The 21,846-nt window shown below is 41.5% G+C and overlaps 1 protein-coding gene across 7 annotated transcripts in view; it reads right to left on the reverse strand.

Annotated features, from left to right (window-relative positions):
- The window catches only part of ZNF652 (zinc finger protein 652), a 60,574-nt gene extending 40,621 nt beyond the window's left edge, over window positions 1–19,953 (reverse strand). For 2 of the 7 annotated variants that reach the window (XM_087854482.1, XM_045813722.2), the window contains exon 1: window positions 19,593–19,952. Coding sequence is in view for 3 of the 7 variants with exons in the window: in XM_045813724.2 (XP_045669680.1) it covers window positions 18,241–18,261 (21 nt within the window). In the remaining 4 variants the exon portion in view is untranslated. Of the gene's footprint in view, window positions 1–18,240; window positions 19,341–19,592 lie in introns of those variants that run through there. The other 5 variants (XM_045813723.2, XM_087854483.1, XM_045813724.2 and 2 more) reach the window with 5 other exon arrangements.
- Between the last annotated feature and the right edge of the window lie 1,893 nt (window positions 19,954–21,846).

The raw sequence follows: 21,846 nt of genomic DNA on the forward strand, positions 1-21,846 counted from the left end.
TTACTGGTGACATAACACTAAAATTTTAACTCCAGGCTAACCTACAGAGCACGCAGCAACTTAACAATCTGCTTGTTAGGAGGGGAAAAAAACCTCTCGGCATCACACAAAATTATTCTTGGCTATTTGCTTCCTGGCCCAACAGTTGGTCAGTAATAACCTGAGCAGGAAAAGCTGATGGAAGATGTTCAAACACAAAAGTTATCTTTCCACATAGAATTCTTAATTACCTTTTCCCAAACGATTCTTGTATTGAATTGTGAATGGCTGTACATGTTTCAGTAAGACAAAAATCCCAAACATCCAGGTTTCTGAATGAACGGCATGTTTTAAGATACTATCTGCTCATAAACTCCAAAGAAGTTACTTTTAGGGTATGAAATGAATTAATTAGTAACAATACACACTTTAGAGATTTATATTTTAACTGCACTGGAATGTCTAAAAAAAATGAGCCCGTGAACAGCAAAGGCACCGAGCTCAAGAGGAAGTGAACAGACTCCTGGCTTGCAGACAGATGAGTAGGTGGAGGAAACATTCATGTGGGGAGGATGATTTTTATATAGTGTCTCTTAATCTAAGGAAAACCACAGCTCTTCACAATATATGTGCTATAAATAGATGTAATGAAAAACCTGCATAAATATTTATTTGCTCGCTTGTTTTGTTTTTAAAATAACTTTTGTCATTACTCAAATCCAATGAGTGGTCAAGATAACCAAGCCAACATGACCAAGCAGGTTACCCAGTCAGAGGCCTGAGGACATATGACTAAATTTAATTCCCCTTCATCTATTTATGTCGGAGAAGAGATTTCAGTCAGTAACTTGGACTCCACATACACGTCCTTTACCACAATCAAAGAATTTTCACAGTAGTTCACATCAGTGCAAATTTTCTATCACTACTTTTGGCAGTATCTTTAAGAAATGTGGCTAGAGCGACCAAAGATAGTTCTGATCACAGAAACATTGTTCAAGTAATCACTCCCTCCTTCCTCAGCTCCTCCCCACTAAAAAACCGCATTTATCTAAGAGTCACAAAGTTCCTGTCAGATAAGTACTAGCCTCTTTTATAAATGGAGGAAACTAAGGCCCACTGGCTACAAGGTGAGTCAGAGGGATTCTGAAAGAGCAAGAACTAGTCGAATATATAACTGCTCTGCTCTTTTCTCCCTTAAAATCCAACCAGAAGACAGAAGACTTTTTTTTTTTGGTAAGTGTAGGGGAGAGGTGGTGGTGAGATTATCTAGATTTTCTCATGTTTTTATAATGAACATGTATTATTTCTATAATAAATAAAACATCTAATTCTAAACTAAAAGAATAAGTGAATTCATCATATCCATTCAGATTCGATATATAGGATCATTTCGATGCAAGTGTTAATGAAAGAAAATCTGAAAAAAGTGCAATCATAATTTAAGCACAAAAAAACACTTAAAATCTACACCAAACCTCCAAATATCCACAGGCTTTTCGTAACAGCCAACAAATACTTACTGAGCACCAACAGTATGTGAGGTACCACAGACATTATTGTGAACGTGACAGATACGATCCCTGGCCTCAGGAGACCTATGGATATTGTCAGTTAGTTTATAAGTAGGGTGAGCATATGTTCTACTTTGCTGGGCAAAGTCCTGGTTTATACCTGTTTCTCCCAAAGTAATTATTAATAATGCCCCTCTCACGTATCTCCCAGTCTGGACAATAAATTATATGGTTACCTACTTATGCAAAAACAAACTACTCTTCTCACAGAGTAACATATTTGTAAAATGTATATCATTTCAAGGTTTTATCTTTCTAAATTCATTTTATTCCTTTTTATTACACATTAAATTTTCTTAAATTATAAAAATTACTTATTTTAGACAATCATCTCACTTTGCTATAGGTACTTGTTACATAATGAAATCAGAGATTGGCTATAATCGAGTAAGAAGAAATCAAAAACTGATTTTATCACATCAAAAAATGTATACAAATGAATCAGATCAATAAAAAACCAAAAACTTTAAGGACTATGAACCCCTGAGGGCAGGTAGTTCTTTTCAAAATACTACTTCAACATTCTAACCTGCGTTTAGCTCAGTACTGAGAACATATTGTGGTTTTCAGATATTTCCTATTAAAAGGAAAGAGGACAGAACATGTATAAGATGAATCTGGAACATCTTGTCATAATGGAAAGCAAGGAAGCTTTCAAAGATTACGAGGGCTGTTTCAAAAGACTCAAGGGTGCCTGGGTGGTTCAGTCGGTTGAGCGGTTGAGCGTCTGACTCTTAATTTCAGCTTAGGTCTTGATCTCAGGGTGGTGAGTTCAAGTCTCATACTGGGCTCCACACTGGGCATGGAGACTACTTAAAAAAATAAATAATAAAATAAAATAATATAAAATGCAACTCTGTGATATTGAACATTTAAAAAGACTTAGGAGCCAGCCTAACAAACTCCTAATGGACAAAGAACAACTGAGTATCAATAAGGAATAACAAATGGACTGAAACACATCAAATATACTTAAATCCTTTGGTCATCTTTAGAGGACGCTAAGAGAAACAACTCATTCCTTTGAAAACTGGTAAGTAAAGGGCAAGAATCAAGCGTTGAGTCTGCCATTCCTATCAGATCTAAACCTTAAAGAAACTAAATACTTGTTGAGGGAAAATTTCTTTTTATAGAGGTATTCCAGCTAATAGCTGAAGAAGAAATTATAGGATTTGATATCATTTTGCAACCCCTAATGAGTAGGCAAAGATCACCACTGGCTGATTAACAGTACCAAAAAAGAAACCACAAACACTCTATGTCTCCAGGTAGACTTGTATGCCAGCACCTATTAAATAGTCTTGCCCCACACCCACGAGAAAAACGGAACCTCAATCTGATCAAGCTTGTAGATCTAAAAACCAATTTATAAAAAATAGAAGGGACTGAGGAACATGTTAAATGACACCACATGGATGCAATCAGCAAAATCCAGACTATGAGAAATGATACAACAAATGATCCGGATTCTTCAACTAAAACTGCAAGAAAAAAAAAAGAGAAGAAAGGAAGGAGCACCTACAGATTAAAGAGACTTAACAGGGGCGCCTGGGTGGTGCAGTCGTTAAGCGTCTGCCTTCGGCTCAGGGCATGATCCCAGCGTTCTGGGATCGAGCCCCACATCAGGCTCCTCTGCTGGGGGCCTGCTTCTTCCTCTCCCACTCCCCCTGCTTGTGTTCCCTCTCTTGCTGGCTGTCTCTGTCAAATAAATAAATAAAGCTTAATAAATAAATAAATAAATAAATAAATAAATAAATAAATAAATAAATAAATAAATAGACTTAACAGACATATTAACTAATCACTCTTCTTTGGACCCTAAATAAATAAATAAATAAATAAATAAATAGACTTAACAGACATATTAACTAATCACTCTTCTTTGGACCCTAATTCAACATTCTAGCCTGTGTCTGTCAAAAAAACAAATTGAAGAAACAATAATGAGTTATTACTGGGAAATACAGACACTGACTGAATACTTAATGATGTCCAGGAAGTTTTTTAGTGTAATAATGATATTGCAGTTGTCTTATAAAGAAAGAATTCTTATATTTATAAATGATATGATGTCTAGAATTTTTTTAAGGTATTGCAGTTGTCTTATAAAGAAAGAATTCTTGTACTTATAAATGATATGATATGATGTCTAGACTTTTTTTTAAGTAATCTCTACACCCAACATGAGGCTTGAACTCACAACCCAGAGATCATGAGTCAGATGCTCTACCAACTGAGCCAGTCAGGAGCCCCTAGAATTGCTTCCAAGTAATTGGAGAGGGGAGTGCAGTGAGGGTGGCTATATATGAAACAAGACTGGCCATGGGAAATGGGCATATTAGGTTTATCACACTTTTCTCTTTATTTTTTTATATTTGAGAATTTCTATAATGCAAAAAAGTTTTTTTTTTCCTTTTCAAAAGCAGCCTTATCTCCTCTGAAAGACCAAAAACACTATCATAATTTAGAAACATAATAGGACTCTAACCTGACAATGGAGAAAAAAATATTGTAACAACCACAATTAAATCTAAATTAACTTTTTGGTATGACTAAGAAATTAGAGAGCAAGTCAAATATGGTGTGAAAATCCCTTCATATTAGGACTACTGTATATTTTATACAACTTAAACTCATATCTCTAACAACTGTAATGTGGGCAACATGGTGTATTTCTGATTTAAGAAAACTTTGATCCCAAATACGCTCACACATAATGACCAAACATAAAGGAAAAATTCCACATGTTAGAAGTAAAACAATTCGCCTAGGAAGGTCACAGCTCAGTCACGATTAGAATCCGACCTTCCAGTAGCCACCACTGTATTTTGCTTTTAATTTTCCAAGGACAGAACAATAAACCAACCCCGGAACTCTGTCTATACGTGGAACTACGCAGATCTATACTGTGCAAGTGCGCAGCCAAGGCTTCCGCAGGAACTGCACTCAAGCCGCTTTCTGTGCGCTCTCTAGCCCACACACTACACAGCGGGCTCTGCCGCCTCTGTACGTACAGGTCCACCTACGAGACTGTTATGCAAACACAGTACACACACGTTTACAGCCACACGGTGCGAGCAGATGATCGTTTCAGATCGTCTCCATGTGCCACACTGTGAGATGACCAGGATTCTCTCACTCAGTGCTGTGGTGCTGGCGTTACTGTCTAGAGGGGCTGAAGCCTTTCACTGCACAAAAATCGGACGTAAGCACAGGTGATAACCACAGCTCTCAATGTTAAATAAAAACCCACTTTCTTCCCTTCCTGGTTTGCTCCCTCCATCCTAAGTCAGCAACTATCATGTATCCTCAATTCTAAGCCACATATTTTATTGCTTCTGAAACAAGACTGCTACATATTTTCCCTCAGTTCTCAGATGTTACTGATTTTAAGTTTTTATTTTATGGTCAAGTCTATGAAGATCCAAAGGAATCAACTATAGTCTCTGACTGAGGCCCCAAACCTCCTGCTCATTTTTGGCTGTTCCCTCTACCTTACCCCACTGTGTAATGAACCCACAAGTCCTGGGTTTACAAATTGTCCTGTCCTCCCTGTTCCAATTGCTAACACAACCTCCCAGTTCAGGCCCTAATCACCTCATACACAGATTATAAGTTTCTCTGACTTCCTCTTTTAAACCACTTTACACCGAGATCTTCTAAACTACATTTCCCTAAAGAATTTGGAACATGTAACTCCCTAGCTACGAAACCTTTATTGGTTTCTAAAGCCTTAGAATAAAAATACAACTCTTCAGCAGAGCATTCCAAAAGCCCTCCACCATCGGAGCCCCACTTTTTCAGTCTTGGCTCCCAAAGCCCTCTTCTCCTATCTAACATCCTCGTGCTATTTCTCAAACACACCTTGATTTTTTTCCACCTCTAAACCTTTGACTATGTCATTCTTTCCTTCTACCTAAAACATTGCTCCCCTGCCATTCGATTATAAAATCCTAGCCATCTTTCAAGACCTAGCTCAAATGCACCTTCTTCTTGAAGCTTTTCTTGACCACATTGTTTCCTAGAATGCTTAAGAGGATTTTTTTTGTTTAGAAAAAAATGTGGCATGTTAATGGAGGGAACACTCAAGAGTTCCACTTATTCTGGGAGGAAAACTGATTTTAAAAAATCCACATCTACTTGATGTTGCCAATTCCTTCCTCCTCTTCCATAAACCAAACAGTTTCAAGGAATGACTCAAATTAATATCACGAGTTTAGATGCCATGGTTTGCCTCAGGAGGGATTCTTTGCATGAGCAAATGTGAGTGAAAGATACCCCGGTACTTCCCTCTCTAGAATGGTATTCTGCCTCACAGCCAGCACCTTTTTCTCAAGAGCCACCTGATACTTAAATTATCTCAGAGCCAACCAGCATAGTAGACTGGTGACTGCCACTCTTGATTAACAGACAAGTTAACTTCCTAGTAAACAAAAGATGGCTTGTCCCATGTTTTCCTGGAGACAGCAACTTGTAACTATATTGGAAGGGGTACCACTGTGCAAGAGTTACACTCATCCACACTGCAGATCCTGTTTTTATATGGAACACAGAGGGGTGGGGAAAAAAATCTGCAAGCGTATCTAAAACGGCCTTGGGCAGAACTGTCTGTAAATGCCAAAAGATAACTTTCAAGGTATTAATGTTAAAGATAACTCAAACTTATCTAAGTGGAGATCTAGACACATTATATATGGTGTATACCGTCTATGACTAAAATTAATCTATGAACAGATATTCTAGCTCATTTAAGCATAGAGTTTAAAAGCCTGATTTAGGGGGCGCCTGGGTGGCACAGCGGTTAAGCGTCTGCCTTCGGCTCAGGGCGTGATCCCGGCGTTATGGGATCGAGCCCCACATCAGGCTCCTCCGCTATGAGCCTGCTTCTTCCTCTCCCACTCCCCCTGCTTGTGTTCCCTCTCTCGCTGGCTGTCTCTCTCTCTGTCGAATAAATAAATAAAAAAATCTTTAAAAAAAAATTAAAAAAATAAAAATAAAAGCCTGATTTAGGATGTCTCCAAATAGAAAAGGGATATTAGTTGAAAACCTAGTGAAATCTGAATGAACTCTGGAGTTGAGAGTAATATACCAATGTTGCTTCTTCAGTTTATGTAATACTTTAACATGGTTAGGTAAGAATTCAACAATCAGGGGAACTGGATGAGGGATATACAAATACTCTTTCTGCAACTTTTCTGTAAACCTCAAGCTATTCCAAAATTAAAAACTTATTTTAAAAAATTTAAAAAGAAGGGCACCTGGCTGGCTTAGTCGGTGGAGCGTACAACTCTTGATCTCGGGGTTCTGAGTTCAAGCCCCACCTTGGGTGTAGAGATTACTTAAAAATAAAATCTTTAAAAAAATCTAAAAAGAGACTTATTGGGATAACACAAATTGAGTTATAATCACTTTATTTTTTTTTAAAGATTTTATTTTATTTATTCGACAGAGATAGAGACAGCCAGGGAGAGAGGGAACACAAGCAGGGGGAGTGGGAGAGGAAGAAGCAGGCTCATAGCAGAGGAGCCTGATGTGGGGCTCAATCCCATAGCGCTGGGATCACGCCCTGAGCCGAAGGCAGACGCTTAACCGCTGTGCCACCCAGGCGCCCCATAATCACTTTAATTAAAAGATTTTCTTTGAATTAAAAAAGCATGTTGCTTTATCTGTTTATTTTTCTCCAAAGTGAGATTTTTTAAACTGACTTGGTCTTTTTAAGCTTTGATGTTTTTAAACATTCTCAGGTTTACTTGGTAAAGACTATCAATCAGCAAACGGGCTGGGTTTTTTTCAGCAGGATCCATGTGCGAACATGTGTACATACGTTTTGTGGCTTGAATCCCAAACTGGCTAATGCCAAGATACCCTGACTGATCTATGACATGACCTGGCACAGCCGATTATCAAAGTACGGTGTAACCTTCCTTAGAAGGGTTCAGTGCCATGCTTCTAAGTGTGAAGTGTGCATGCTTTTGGACCCAGCCACCTAAGAATTCACCATTAGAAGATAATGCCACAAGCATAAAGTGATGTGTGTACAAAGGCATTCGCTGTAGCATTATTCATTATAACAAAAACCCTGAAACCTAAATAAGGGAACACACAGACAATGGAGTACTATGTATCCATCCAGATTATGATATAGATTTATATTAATTAACACAGAAATAAGTCCATGTCGGAAAAAAAAAGACTAAGGGGCAGGATCATGCCATCTCATTAATGTAAAAACCATGTCCTTACATGTAAGCATATGTACAGTCATACCTAGAGACTCCTCAGGATGGGGTGAGGGTGGGGAAGGAGATACTTTATTTCTTTATATTTTTCTGTAAACCTTAAATAGTTTTAAATAAGCATGTATAATTTTTTAGAAAAATAATAAAGCTATTCTTTTTCCTGCGCTATAGGAGCAATTTGTCTCACTCAAAAAAGTCATTAAGGTCAAGTTCCTAAATATGTAATCTTTAAAAAAATAAGTGATCCCTCATTCATGACAGGAAATGGCAAAATATTTGTGATTAAATTTTATAAACTGTAACCCTAGAAAGCTAAGAAATAGTTATACTATAAAAACATCAGACATTAGCCAAAAGATTATAGGTTGTCAATGTTAACAGTAACATTAGCTATGTAATTTTTGCTTCTAGATGTGACACACACCATCACAATATTACGTTTCACTCCCAAAGACAAACTATAGTTATAAATATCGAGTAGTTTCATATGGGTTCTATTTATAAATATGTATGCTGCTTATAGTGTTTTTACTTTAGCTCAGAAGATTGGTCGATAGACTTTTGGTGCAAAAGCAAACACAAATCTGTCCTCTTGCCAAGGATTTCTCTTTCCCTATCAATGAATTTGGGAACCGCAGGAGAGCTTACAGGACACTCAATACTCCCTATTTTATGAGAGACAAGGATACAAGAGGCTCAGAAAAGTTAAAGGGTTCCTTTAAGGTCTAGCTAGTTGACAGCAGAGCTGGGCCTACCACCCAGATTCTGGTCATAAGGCTCAAAAGGAATTATTTCTATACACCTGTTAGAACAGCTAAAATAAAAAATACCGACAATATCAGCTGCTGACAAAGATCCAGAACAACTGGAACTTTCATGTTTTTGGTGAGGATGCAAAAGAGCACACTGACTCTGGAAAACAGACTGACATACATACTACAGTGTGACCCAGCGATCCTGTTCCCAGGGATTCACTCTACAGAAACGAAAATTCACATTCACCCCGAAACCTGTCCGTGAATATTTATGGAGGCTTTGTTCATAATCGCCCAAAAATGGAAACGATCCAAACGTCCTTCAACGGGTGAATGGAAAAACAATCTGTAATCCATCCACATAATGGAATATTACTTGGCAATAAAAAGGAACTGCTGATATACACAAAAACTAGGATGAATCTCAAAGGCATTAAGCCAAAAGAAGTCAGTTTCAAAAGGTAACATATGGTATGATCCCATTTACAGAACATTCCCCAGAAAAGGATAGGGGTGAGCAACAGGTCATCACTTGCCAAGGACACCGTGTGGGGGAGTGTATAAAAGCAAAGAGGCTGCAGCAGCGAGCTTTTTCAGGTGATGGAACTGTTCTCTATCCTGACTGTGGTGGTGGTTACATGAATCTATAACACGTACTGATATTCACAGAATTGTACACACCAAATGTCAATTTTACTGTATGTTAATTTAAAAATTAAAACAAATGACTTACTTAGTCTCTGGTTTCTAAAAGCCAGAAATAGTTAGGGATTTTTAAATTCTCTTTTTTAAACTTTAGTTTTTATTTTTTATTTTTAAAGATTTATTTGAGAGAGCGTGCGTGTGTGCAAGTGAGTGGGAGGAAGGGGCAGAGGGAGAGAGAGAATCCTCAAGCAGATCCCCCACTGAGTCAGAGCCCCACACGGGGCTCCATCTCACAACCCTGAGATCATGACCTGAGCCAAAATCAAGAGTCAGACGCTTAAGTGAGACTAAGCTGCCCCCTAAACTTCAGTTTTTAATAAGTAAAATCAAATGATTGAATGGGTCCTTTCTTATAAAACCTCATTGCCAAGAAAAGAACGTATTTAACTTGGCAAGTTACATAACCTCACTTTGTCTCAATTTCCCTGCTGGTAAAATGGGGTAATAATAATACAGTACCTCAAAGGCTTATATGAGGATTAAATGGCAAAGGCTTTGTAAAGGTTGATAAATAACAAAAATACAGACAGTATATAGAACTCTGGGGACAGAAATGAAAGACAATGCCGACCAAGCAACTTTAAAGTTTTATCCTTCTGGAGAACCAGGTTCTGGTGAGTGCTTTTCTGATAGAGCAGTCTCTGAAATAGTCCAACCCTGGAGTTGGATTTTCACACAGAAGTAAACACTCACTACCGAGTCCTTGGCAGATTTTTATTCTGTAACCATCCTACAGAAGCAAATTATCGTCTAAACCAGGCTCTGTGTTAAAGAAAGTCATATTACAGAGTTAAAAAAAAATCTTTCCACATATTCATTAATCCCCTCAGTTCTACCTAACTTAATAAACAGGTAGACAGTGTGTGTGTGTGTGTGTGTGTGTGTGTACTAAGCAACAGTAGGTGTACTACCCTCCTGGAATACCATAGTTTAAAACACTAGGGAAAATGAGGATCCAACCTCAACCCTTCTAGCGTTTTTCGTCTTTTAAGAATTCCCTTTCTACATGGAGTAAGGTCATAAATACAATGATTTTCTTCATGTCACATTACTTGGATTTCTACTGCAAACTTACACCTCTAAGCATAGCTTTTAACTTTGGCACTCTCCCAACCCCCACTTAATCCAGTAAGCATTTGCTCAGCATCTACTTCAAGAAAATAATTTTTGTTAAGCACAAAAGGGTGATGTTCACATAGGGTGATTTTCAAACTGTCTGACCCACCCCAATTTTGAAAAATGAAATGGAATAAAAAAAACCACCGACTGCCTCACAACCAGTAAGGGTAAGTACTGTTTCATGAAGTTTTCGTTTCAGTTGTGGGCGGGGGTACGAATGTGAGAGAACACACGTGACCACACGTGCGCGGCTTCTCACTGGGGGTCACGGTCAAAAGGCTGAAGAAAGAGGGCTATAGGAAATTCAATAGATTGAATTTCATTCATCTCAATGGCTTGAGAATTGTCCAATTCTGCAATATTTGGCTTCTGTGGACAAGTCTTTTAATGCTCACTGCAGCACCTGACCTTAGAGACAGAAGTCACCTTCAAAGAAAAAAGATCTAACTTTCCATTTGAGTTGACGAAAAGGTTGAAGGGAGACTGGGAGGCGGAACAAACTGTGTTTTGGATATTGTTATAATACCCGACAAGGTGGAATTGATGCAGAAGTGTATATTCTTTTTTTTTTTTTACGATTTTATTTATTCCTGTATTTATTTGAGAGACCACGCACGCATGCGCGCAGTGGGGGGAAGGGGAGGGGCAGAGGGAGAAAGAATGAATCTCAAGCCGACTCCCGGACCTTATGACCTAAACCGAAACCAAGAGCCAGACCCTTAACCGACTGAGCCACCTGGGCGCCCCAGAAGTGTATACATTCTTTACCATAACCTGACAAGAAGAAACTAGCCATTTGAAAGTAGAAAATGTTTGTACTATGCATGTATTTTCCAAATTTAATTTAAACATTGTGTCACTTGCCAATATTAACTTCCCACATTATACAAGATTTAAATATATGTTATGTCAAACAACCAAATATTTTCTTTTAGAGAACAAGATACACCTTAGGATCATAAAAGTTAAAATGTATCTGCTTTTTTTAAAAAAAGTCTTCACACTGTGTAATATATATAAAGACTTTTTCTTTTTGTGAATAGTCTTGTAGATAAGAACTATCTTCTGAAATAATCTGGTTTTACCCACTAGGAGACTCTAAATAGCCTATTTTTAAAAAAGATGACTAGGAGTGCCTGGCTGGCTCAGTCAGTAGAGCATACGATTCTTAAGACCTGGGGTCATGAGTTCGAGCCCCACGCTGGGGGTAGAGTTTGCGTAATAAAAAAAAAATTTTTTTTTAAAGATGACTTGTCCACTAAAACTTATACTAAAATCAGTTTTCATACTTAAAACCTTATTACAATTTAGACAATTTCCTAGCTATTTCTTCCCTAGACTAGATAAACTAAATATGACTTTCCAGTGCTAACTCTAACAAAGTCAGTGCTAGAAATTGCTGCCTGCCTCATAGCATCGGCTTAGCTAGCTGCTGTAGAGCAGTGTTTCTCAACCTCAGCACAGCTGACGTTTTAGACCAGATCATTCTCTGTTGTGAGGGGCTGTCCTGGTCTCTGACCACTGGATGCCAGTAGCACCCCCCAGGCCCTGCTTGTGTCAATCAAAGATAATCTCCAGACATTGCCCAACGTCTCCTGGAGGCAAAATTGCCCTTGGTTGAGAACCACTGCTTTACAGGTTTGTATTTTAATCATAATTTCCATGTTTGGGCAATAAGAGGGAGAAAATGACAATAGTGCAATTACAGCCAAAAAATGTGACCAAATGCACTTTTCAACAGAAACGATGGCGCCCCAGCAGTGACTACAGTACCTGGACCCGCACGAGCACCTCCCCCTGTCCGGCTGGGTGGCAGGCCCACTGCACTTCACAATATTCCAAACCAGGTTAACTATATTTGAGTAAGTTTCTCCTGCTGCTATTTGTTTAAAACCTTGGGTTTCCAAAAAGTTTAAATATACCAGAGTTATAAAAATATTAAGTAAACATTTTTAATAATTAGCAATGCAAGAAGGATTATTATTTCATTATTATGAAATGAGACAATGAAAGAAATATTTAGCAGTTACAAAGATAAATCTTTCAAGCGATGTAACTATTTTTAAAACTTATTCTGTCACATTTTACCCCTCTTTAAGGATAAAAGTATATAGGGTTTGCTCTCAGGTTGACTTTGGGATTCTCTTAATATTGTAAAAATCCGAGCTAGGTCTTTGAGAATGTACTTAAAAAAAAGAGGGGGGAGTGCCTGGGTGGCTCAGTAGTTAAGCATCTGTCTTTGGTTCAGGGCATGATCCCAGAGTCCTGGGATCAAGCCCCGCATGGGGCTCCCTGCTCTACTACGAGTCTGCTTCTTCTTCTCTCACTCGCCCTGCTTGTGTTCCCTCTCTCACTGGCTGTCTCTCTCTCTGTTAAATGAATAAATAAAATCTTAAAAGAAAAAGGGGGGGCTGAAATTATTTTGCCCCACTAAATATTTCAATATTTAATTTGAAATTGGACATTATAATTTTCTTATGGATAAGTTTAGGCATATTTTTTAAACGCAAAAATTATTTAGTGGGTATACATTCACATGGATCAAAAGTTTTAAGTACAGAAGAAAATACAGTGAATAGAGCATCATTACTCATGGTAGCCAAAACCAGAAGTAATCCAAATGTCCATCAGTAGTAGAATGGACAAGTAAATTATAACATGCATACAACTGAATAGTGTATGAGCAAAACTAATTATTGTTACACATGAAAACGAGTGAATTTTATAAACATAATTTTGAGCTAAGGACACCATACACATATAAGTACATACTGTATTCCACTTACATACAGCTTAGAGATTTTTCCACAGGAATACATAAAGAGTTTCCTCATTCTTTTTTGCAGCTATAAAATTTATTCTACTGCATGAATATACCCTAATTTATTTACCAATTCTATACTGACAGACATTCAGGTTTTTTCCAAACCTCTGTTGAGTTTATTTAGACGAATCTGTATGCTAGAAAGAAAACTGTAGGGCTCTCTACAAAGAGGATCTTTCAGGCGAGGTAACTTCAAATGCCAGTTCTAATACTATATTAATACAGGAAAAGTCCCGGAGCATCAAGGTCACAGTCTTAACAGGAATTGGGGGAAAAAACACAGATTCACCTATACAACTAAGATCACACACACTCTCCTCATCCCCTCAAAAACAAACGAACAAACAAAAAACCCAACACTTCACCATGTGTTTCTATGTTCACAGGCCACAGGCATTACTTCAGATACATTCAAAGGGTACACAGGAAAGGATGAAAACAATTCATAAGGGCCTAGTTATAAATCTCATTTTGTAGGCCACACAGTGTAATTAAGAAGTTTTATTCCATTGAATCTCCAAAACTGAATCACAATTCCAAAGCTGAAAAGTCTCAATTCCAAAGCGGTTAAAGGCTCTATTCTTCACTAGCATGAAAGATAAACACTGTATATCTTTGTGCAGTCCAGCTAAGAGTAAGGACCGTCTGGTGCCACATGCCCAGCAAGATCAAGAAATCAGGCTCTGGAGCCATACTCTGGATCATTTCTATTTCTGTTCTCTTCCAACAATCCCTTCTCACCACACACTGATTGGTTTAGCAAGAAACTGACAGAAGCAACTAGATCTCTGCTAGGCCATTTGACTCTAGTAAACCAGAAAAAATGATAGTTAAAAAAAAAAAAAAAAAAAAAAAGCACCCTCCTCCCCAGAAAAAGTTTACTTAGCAAAATGTATTACAGTTGAGGAAAAAAAATATGTAACTCAATCATCTAAATTTTATTTGTTTAGTCAGTCCGGGCTCACATAGCGTACGTGCTCTTATTATTATTATACATTTGGCTGAGATTAAATTTTTTCAAGTGTTCTGCAAAATCTAAGGCAAGTCTAAGACCATTAGTTGCCAATCCCTCTTTATCAGCAATCCAATACTAGTGACTGATTCCATTGATGGGAAAGCCCTAGGTGGCTCCATAATAAAGAAAATAAGGATTAGCAGAGTCCCTTGAGGTAAATCCTAATGCATTACTGATGTGCCTACCTTATCTGAAAAGTCTCTAGGTAACTCTTGTGGGTTCACAGACTTATCACAATGATATCCTGCAAAAATGACAGAATAATTTAATTCTACAGAAGCCAAGAAATTCTATTTTAAAAGCTCTCTGCACTGAATAAAACTGTATCCATGCCCTTGAATCTGCTTTCCAAAGGAATCAATCTCTTAAACTATGTTTTAAAGAGGAAAAAAAATAGTCATATTTTACCATAAAATTGCCTTAAAACAAGGCTAGGGATACACACACACACAATTTGTAGGTACAGGCCTAATGTGGAGAGTTGATAAAATTTGACAGGTAAGGGGACCTTACTTTTCTTTCCTTCACCCACCAAACCAAAAATGCCTTAGGCACTCAAACTTATAACCCTAATAACTCAAGACCTCAGATGAGCAGGGGCGCCTGGGTTAAGCGTCTGCCTTTGGCTCAGGTCATGATCCCAGAGTCCTGGGATCGAGCCCCGCATGGGGTTCCCCCTGCTCAGCGGGAAGCCTGCTTCTCCCTCTCACACTCCCCTTGCTTGTGTTCCCTCTCTTGCTGCCTCTGTCAAATAAATAAATAAAATCTTAAAAACAAACAAACAAAAAAACCCCACCTCAGATGAGCAATGGGAATTCTTTAGGAGAAAACGTTCATAAGAGTTTTTTCAAATCAAACATAACTTCTATATAAACAAACAGATTAACTAAAATAAGCATCTGAGGTCTTCACTGATTCTACCAAGCACTTTATGGCGTTCATTAACCATGAAAATTTACACAAGGCTTCGCACGTGATTCAACTCTGGACACAGAACTCATTGAGACACGTCAATGTCCTAAAACACCCCTTTCACCACACAAGCTTTGAATAGGCTTGAAACAAGCACAGCCTGTGGGTAGCACTGCAGAATCCGGAGCTAAGTGTTACTGTCTCCACCACGTTCAGCCAGCCGTAGCGCAACAAACCAAAGTTCCAATAAGCACGCTGCACCTGCAAGACTTAGGTATGCTCCAAGACAAATATTTGCAATTTTTTTTCATCCCAAATCTGCACAAATGAAAGTATGCAGATCACAGCACCAGCCCTCCCATCAGCCAGAAGGATCTCTCTTTCCCACATCAGCCGTGTCCTACCACTTACTGAGTCCTGAAAATGGACATGTGCCAGGCACTGTGCCAGCAGCTTGCTATGTTATCTCTAATTCTTAAAACAAATCCCATTCTACTGTTGAGGTAAGTGAGGCCAGAGAGGTCAAGGTGATTTGCCCAACGCCCTAAAGCCAGTAACTGGGGGGAGCGGATTCCAATCTTGTTCGGCCAGGCTCCAAGGGACCACCTCCCTGATCTTCCTTCAGCTAAATGCACTAACGGCAACACAGTTTCCCTCTATCAAAGTAAATTCAAGCGCTAACGGTCAGAAATGTGACAACAGGCCGAGGAGACTATCCTACCTAAAACGGGAGCACAAGATCCAAGAGTTCCCCGCAAGGAAATGCAGTCACCTCCTTGAGAATAACTAGTTCCAAAGGCTACGGTTCAAAATAGAAGAGAATTCACAGGGGTTTTTGTTGTTGTTGTTGTTGGCTGTCTCTTAACCGACTTTTTACAACAAGGGAAATGAAACTCAAGAGTATAGGCACATTTTTTGGGTGAAATTATCTAAAACCCTTGAGGAAAGGGTGATTTTTTTTTTCTTTTAACAGTTCACTTTCATGGTTTACTTTTGCAGACATTCAAAAACAAAATCACATCAGTAGCATTACTAATCAACTTTTTTCGACAGACTTGAAAAGTATTTTCTTACCACACTACAAGATTACTTCCCATACTTTGAGCAGAAATGGAAACAGCTCTGGGCGGCACGAATCAGATCTTGAGGCCACAGTCGCAGAAAGTAGGTGCTGTTTCCCCTGAGTAGGAGCCGCTGATCTGAACCGTCCTAAGGGAAGGGTGTCTGAGGAACAGTGCTGAAGAAACTCAAGCAAGCTGTTTGTATTAACGAGGGAGCTGCAGGCACTATTACTCCGTGTTCCACTGCCGTGCGATTGTTTTCCGGCTCCCAGGCTCTGAGTCTGCCTGGCAGAATGCTGTTCTCACAGCCATACGGGTTATGTGATCAGCTGCTCTGTGGCGTGTGGGTGTTTAACTAGGTAAGTGACTGGTTCGAAGAGGTTCTGCGATATTAAATCAAGGAAGCACACTGTCCCCTGAGATTTTAGTGATCTGCCACCGTACCACGCTGACAAAGTAACATACTTGCAACTTTGAAATGGTTTGGGTTTAGGATAGGCAAATAATTTCCGACAGTAAAGCTTCAGGCATGACATGAACAAAAAATATAACCTGTAATACAAGCCACTTCAAGCATGTTTATTAGATAATAAAAAATGCAATATTTGCCATCTCAGCATGCTTTCGAACTTCATAGGGCGCGCGGCATAATTATTAGAATAAATGCTGGTCTTCAGGTGTGTGGGACAGGTTCCATGTGAGATTCCAAGGCCCCCTTGCCTTCCAAAAAATACGTTAATACCACCAATTGCTTAGCCTTTCAGAACCCCAAAGATGTCCAAACAAACAAACAAACAAACAAACAAAAAGGTCTCAAAGGATTCCTTAAGTAAAAAATATTGTCAGAATTGTGAGCTCCTGGAGAGCTGGGGGCTATGTTTCTTGAATGTCACTGCCCATCACAACAATATCACAAGTAGAATAAATCTCCCTTGGTTGAAATATAATCAAGAGGCAAAAAGCTGGATGCAGAGTGATTTAAACAAGAATAGCCGATATTTATCCCCTGCTTGTTGATAGAATAGTGCAACGTTCATCCCTTGTTCTAAATTCTAAACACGGAGACTGAATTCCCTAACTGCAATTAAGATCCTTCCATTAAAACAAAACTTTAAAACGGATGATTCTGATGACAATGTCGCCCTGAATAAAGACAAGAAATCATATTTAAGGGGCGCCTGGGTGGCACAGTGGTTAAGCGTCTGCCTTCGGCTCAGGGCGTGATCCCGGCGTTATGGGATCGAGCCCCGCATCAGGCTCCTCTGCTATATGAGCCTGCTTCTTCCTCTCCCACTCCCCCTGCTTGTGTTCCCTCTCTCGCTGGCTGTCTCTATTGCTGTCGAATAAATAAATAAAATCTTAAAAAAAAAAAGAAATCATATTTAATAAAGTTGAAAAAATCTGCACACAGCAGGTGCTCTACTATGGGAATGCTAAAGCCGTCTTTTTAAGAAATCAAATCAACCTCCATCAACACATCACGGATAGGCATCACGAAACAGACCACTGACTCTGCTGTGGAAATCTGCTACGTTTAGAAAACAGTGCAAGAAACAGACATCATCAGCTGGTCAAATTCAGACAAATTATTTTGACTCCAGTTTTAACTTTTTCTGAAATTCTCACATACATCTCATTTTTACAGGAAGACAGGAAATGATACCTTACAAACACCTAACCCACTGTAATCAAAGAACAAAACAGGAGGATACATATATGATCTACTTTGTTGCTTACTGCTCAGGACCAAAGTACTGTAATGCCAATTCTTAAGAAAACAAAACCAAACACAAAACTCAAGTTCCTTTCACTTTTGCATAATATAGATCTCAACCTGACCGTCCCAGGACTAGCTTCAATTGCATACAAAAATTAAGAGTCTCTTTCACTAAGAAGAGGACCCTAAAAGCTTCCATGATCCCAAAGAAAGGTTAAGAACCACTGAAGCAGACATTTCCAGAATCACTAAAACGCAGAGGTGAACATTTTAAACAAAATTGTATTAAAGGCAGTATCTATCTGAGTACATGTGCACGGTCCTGACACAGGCAACCAACCTGCTTGCCAGTCCTGACCATCACTGCAGCGGACCACTCTCAAATCAGCCCCAGGCGGGAACATCCCCTGCCTTCCGCGCGCGCACACATGCCAGCCACAGCAGCTCTTCATTCCTTAAGCATACACATGTTGTCAACAAAGCATGTGCAAGTTGCCATTCCCAGAACAATACAGGCCTGGCCATCTCTGGAAAAAAAAAATACACATTCTTCCCAAAACATGACCCTATTTATTCACTATGCCTTGACGATCGACCTTAAATATTAAAACAAAATAATGAAATGCCCACGCACATGTATCTAATCAACTGAAGAAAAAAGCATCACCCAGGTATTACTGAGGGTACAACGGGAGATGCAGATCAGGAAAACACTGTGATAACAATGCTTGAACGTGGGGACAATCAAAGACTCACGCAGGAACATCCTGAGAACGTGGTTGTGGAAAGAACCCTTCTCCAAAAGCAAAAGCACATTCCTTTGATTGGCACAAGCCATTCCTGACAATGGATCCGCAATGACAGGGGCTGCTCTGGCAATCAGGAAGTGTGTGTGTGTGTGTGTGTGTGTGTGTGTGTATGTGTTGTGGGGGAGGGATGTACTAAATGTGATCAAAGACTGCCCTTTTCAAAGAAGAGCATATGGGATCTCGAATCGTGAAGACAGACTTCGAGGGTGAGGCAGGGGCATTTACCATTTCTACAGGAGACATCCCTCGACAATGAACATGTTATGTGCAGATGTAACGGGGGTGTCACTACCTTTAGTGTCTCCCATCTAAGAATCTTAAGTAGAGCCTGATTGGAGGGGAGGAGGAGGTGGGGGTGGAGAAAGGTCTGCATAACCCTCTGGGGTGAGTGGTGGGCGGGTGTACACTGGATGCATTTTATCTCGGGCGGCACAATACTCCCAGGGGTTGGAGGTTTGGGCGCAACCGCAGGGCCGGGGAGGCAATGGGTGCAAGCCACCAGCTGCAGGGCAGGGGAATGCTCGCAGGAGGACCGGTGCAAACCTCCCTCGGCCCGCTAACCCAGGCAACCCCAGCCTCCCCTCGGGCCTCGGGGCGAGCGGGCTCTCTGCAAAACTGGAGCCCGGCGCGGGTCCGGGAGCGAGGGGGCGAAGGAGCAGAAGCGGGCGCCCCCGGACCGAGCTCGCGGCCAGAGGAGCGCAGCGCCCCGGGCCTCCCCGCCGGATGGGGGCTGCTCCGGCCTAGTGCACGCAGCTGCCTCGGCGAAGGCTTAACCCGGCACCCGAGCCCCGGCCGGCCCGGCGGGCGGCGGAGAGGAAGGGCTGCTGCAAGGGGCGCAGCCGCGACTGTGGCGTGTGCGTGGGGGGCAGGGGCCCCTACTCACCCTGGCCGGCCGCCTCCGCCTCCGCCGCCCCGACCGCCGCCTCGGCGGTCCATCCCTGCGGCGGGGGGCCTGTAGCCGCGGCGCTCGAGTAACAACCGCCGGCCGGGCCGGCCCCTCCCCCCAGCCCAACGTCTGTCCTCAGGGCCGCTCCGCAGACCCGGCCTCGGCCGCCGCCGCCGCCGCCGCCGCAGAGCTACGTGGCCGCCGCTCCGACGTCTCGCGACTCCCTTCCGAGCGCGCGAGGGCGAGCGGGGCCGGCGGGGCGGGCGGCGCGCGGGGAGGGAGGCAGGGGAGGGGGTGTGCGTGTGTGGTTGTGTGTGCGGAGCCGGGGGCAGGGAGGGAGGGCGAGCGGCGGCGAGAGCGCGCGCGCGCCCGCGGCCCCGTCCCTCGCCCGTCCCCCCCCCCCGCCCAACGGGGAGCCGACACCTCCCTCCGCCCGCCCCCCTGGCATCCCGGCCGCTGGGCGCGGCGGCGCGCATGCGCAGCCCCTCGGGCCGGCGCTGGCGCACCTTTTCTCCCCGCTGCCACAATGTGAGCGCCCCGCCGCCCAGATAACCGCCGACTCCCGCTCCACCCCCGCCCTCCCCCACTCCGCCCACTGCCGAGCGCCCAGGTAAAGGCGTGTACTGCGCGTGCGCACCGCTCTCCCTGGGTCTGGGGGCGTGGTTGCTGAAAGGAAGCCAAAACGCAGAGTGGGAGGGAGCTTGGGGCGGAGGGTGTGAGCCTCCCCGAAGTAGGGGCGGGTTGGGATTGAGGAAAGGTAAAGTGAAGAAGGGGGGCCGAAGTAGGAAAGTGGGCCCAAGTGAGATTTAGAAGTAAAGGAGCCTTTGACTTATGAAATAAAAAATTTTAAAAATCTTGGCTGGCCTCTGTTCCTGGAGGGTAAGGTCAGTGACAGAAGACAGAAATAAAGGAGGCAAAATATAAGCAGTCGTGGTCATTCACCAGATAAATGGGACAGCTAATAAAACCTGGAGAAATTTAGAGATTGCCAGAATGGTCAGAAAAACAAATTTAGAGCCGCGTTTGTTCTGTGGCCAGGAACAGGGAAGGGGATGTGTGTGTGCTTGAGACATTGAACTACTGCAAGAAAGGAAGCCTCCATTGCAAGTATTACAGCATTATGACTAATTAGCTATTAATCATTAATATAATTAATGGTACTATTAGCTAACAAGGTAGCATTTATCCGTGTTCCGAGCCAAGAGAGGGTGTCTGTAATTGCGAGTGCTTGGCGTACAGACAGGGGAAGTGAGGCAGGCAAGGTGAAGGCCTAGGGAGGAGAGGCCCAAAGACAGCAACTTGGAGGGTCAGGATGACCCTTTCCCACCATCACCCAAACTTCCCTGATGTTTCCCAAATCTTATCTCCATTGGAGCTCCTCATTCTCCTTCCATTATGAAAAACACACTAAACAAATGTCTTTACATTAAGACCTACCTTACACATTTTTCAATATGGATGCAACTACTTCTCTCCAAAATAGCCACCCCTTCCACCCTCCCCCCGAAAAAAAAAATCCCTATAACAAGTAAAATGACCTCAATCTGGGATAGGGTTAGGGAAGAGATTGAAACTTGATACACAAAAGGGTTCCAGGGCTAGCTCTGTCCTTGGCCCCTTCCGAAAACAGATGCTTGGTCTTTATTATACTTGGACTCCGCACTCCAGGGAGTGTAATTTGGCACCTTTGGGTTGTGTTCCTCAGTAGTGAGTGTCTTCAGTGGATAAACACTAAGATGACATCATAATTCAGCAGGTAGAGAGAAAATCTTCAGGCAGAGCAGGAGGAAATAAGAATGCACAAGTAAGAAAAGGTAAGACTTAGGGGCACCGGGCTGGCCCAGTTGGTGGAGCATGGGACTCTCGATCTCAGGGTTGTAAGTTTGAGCCCACCTTGGGTGTAGAGATTACTTTAAATAAATAAAATAAAATAGAATAAAATAAAATAAAATAGAATAGAATAAAAAACACTTAAATTTAATATAAGAAAGAACTTGGCCTCCACGGGGGCTGGTGAGCCCAGAACATCTGACTGAGACGTCTAGTTTGGCCCTTCTAGGACATTTAATCCATTCCCTACTCTGCCTGTCAGGGCAATCCAGCTTGGAAGACTGGTGTGCAGAGCGATGGCTAAAGAAGCAGGTAGCCTTCCAAGTGTCTATGACCCTCCACCCATAGGCCAGCTCTCTGAAGGGCTCCTAGTACTTAGAATAGTCATCGTATTACCTTCCACTGGAGGAGTGCTTTATGG

This window comes from Ursus americanus, chromosome 23, assembly GCF_024610735.1.
Source record: "Ursus americanus isolate L20-20 chromosome 23, mUrsAme1.1.p, whole genome shotgun sequence".
NCBI lineage: Eukaryota > Metazoa > Chordata > Mammalia > Carnivora > Ursidae > Ursus > Ursus americanus.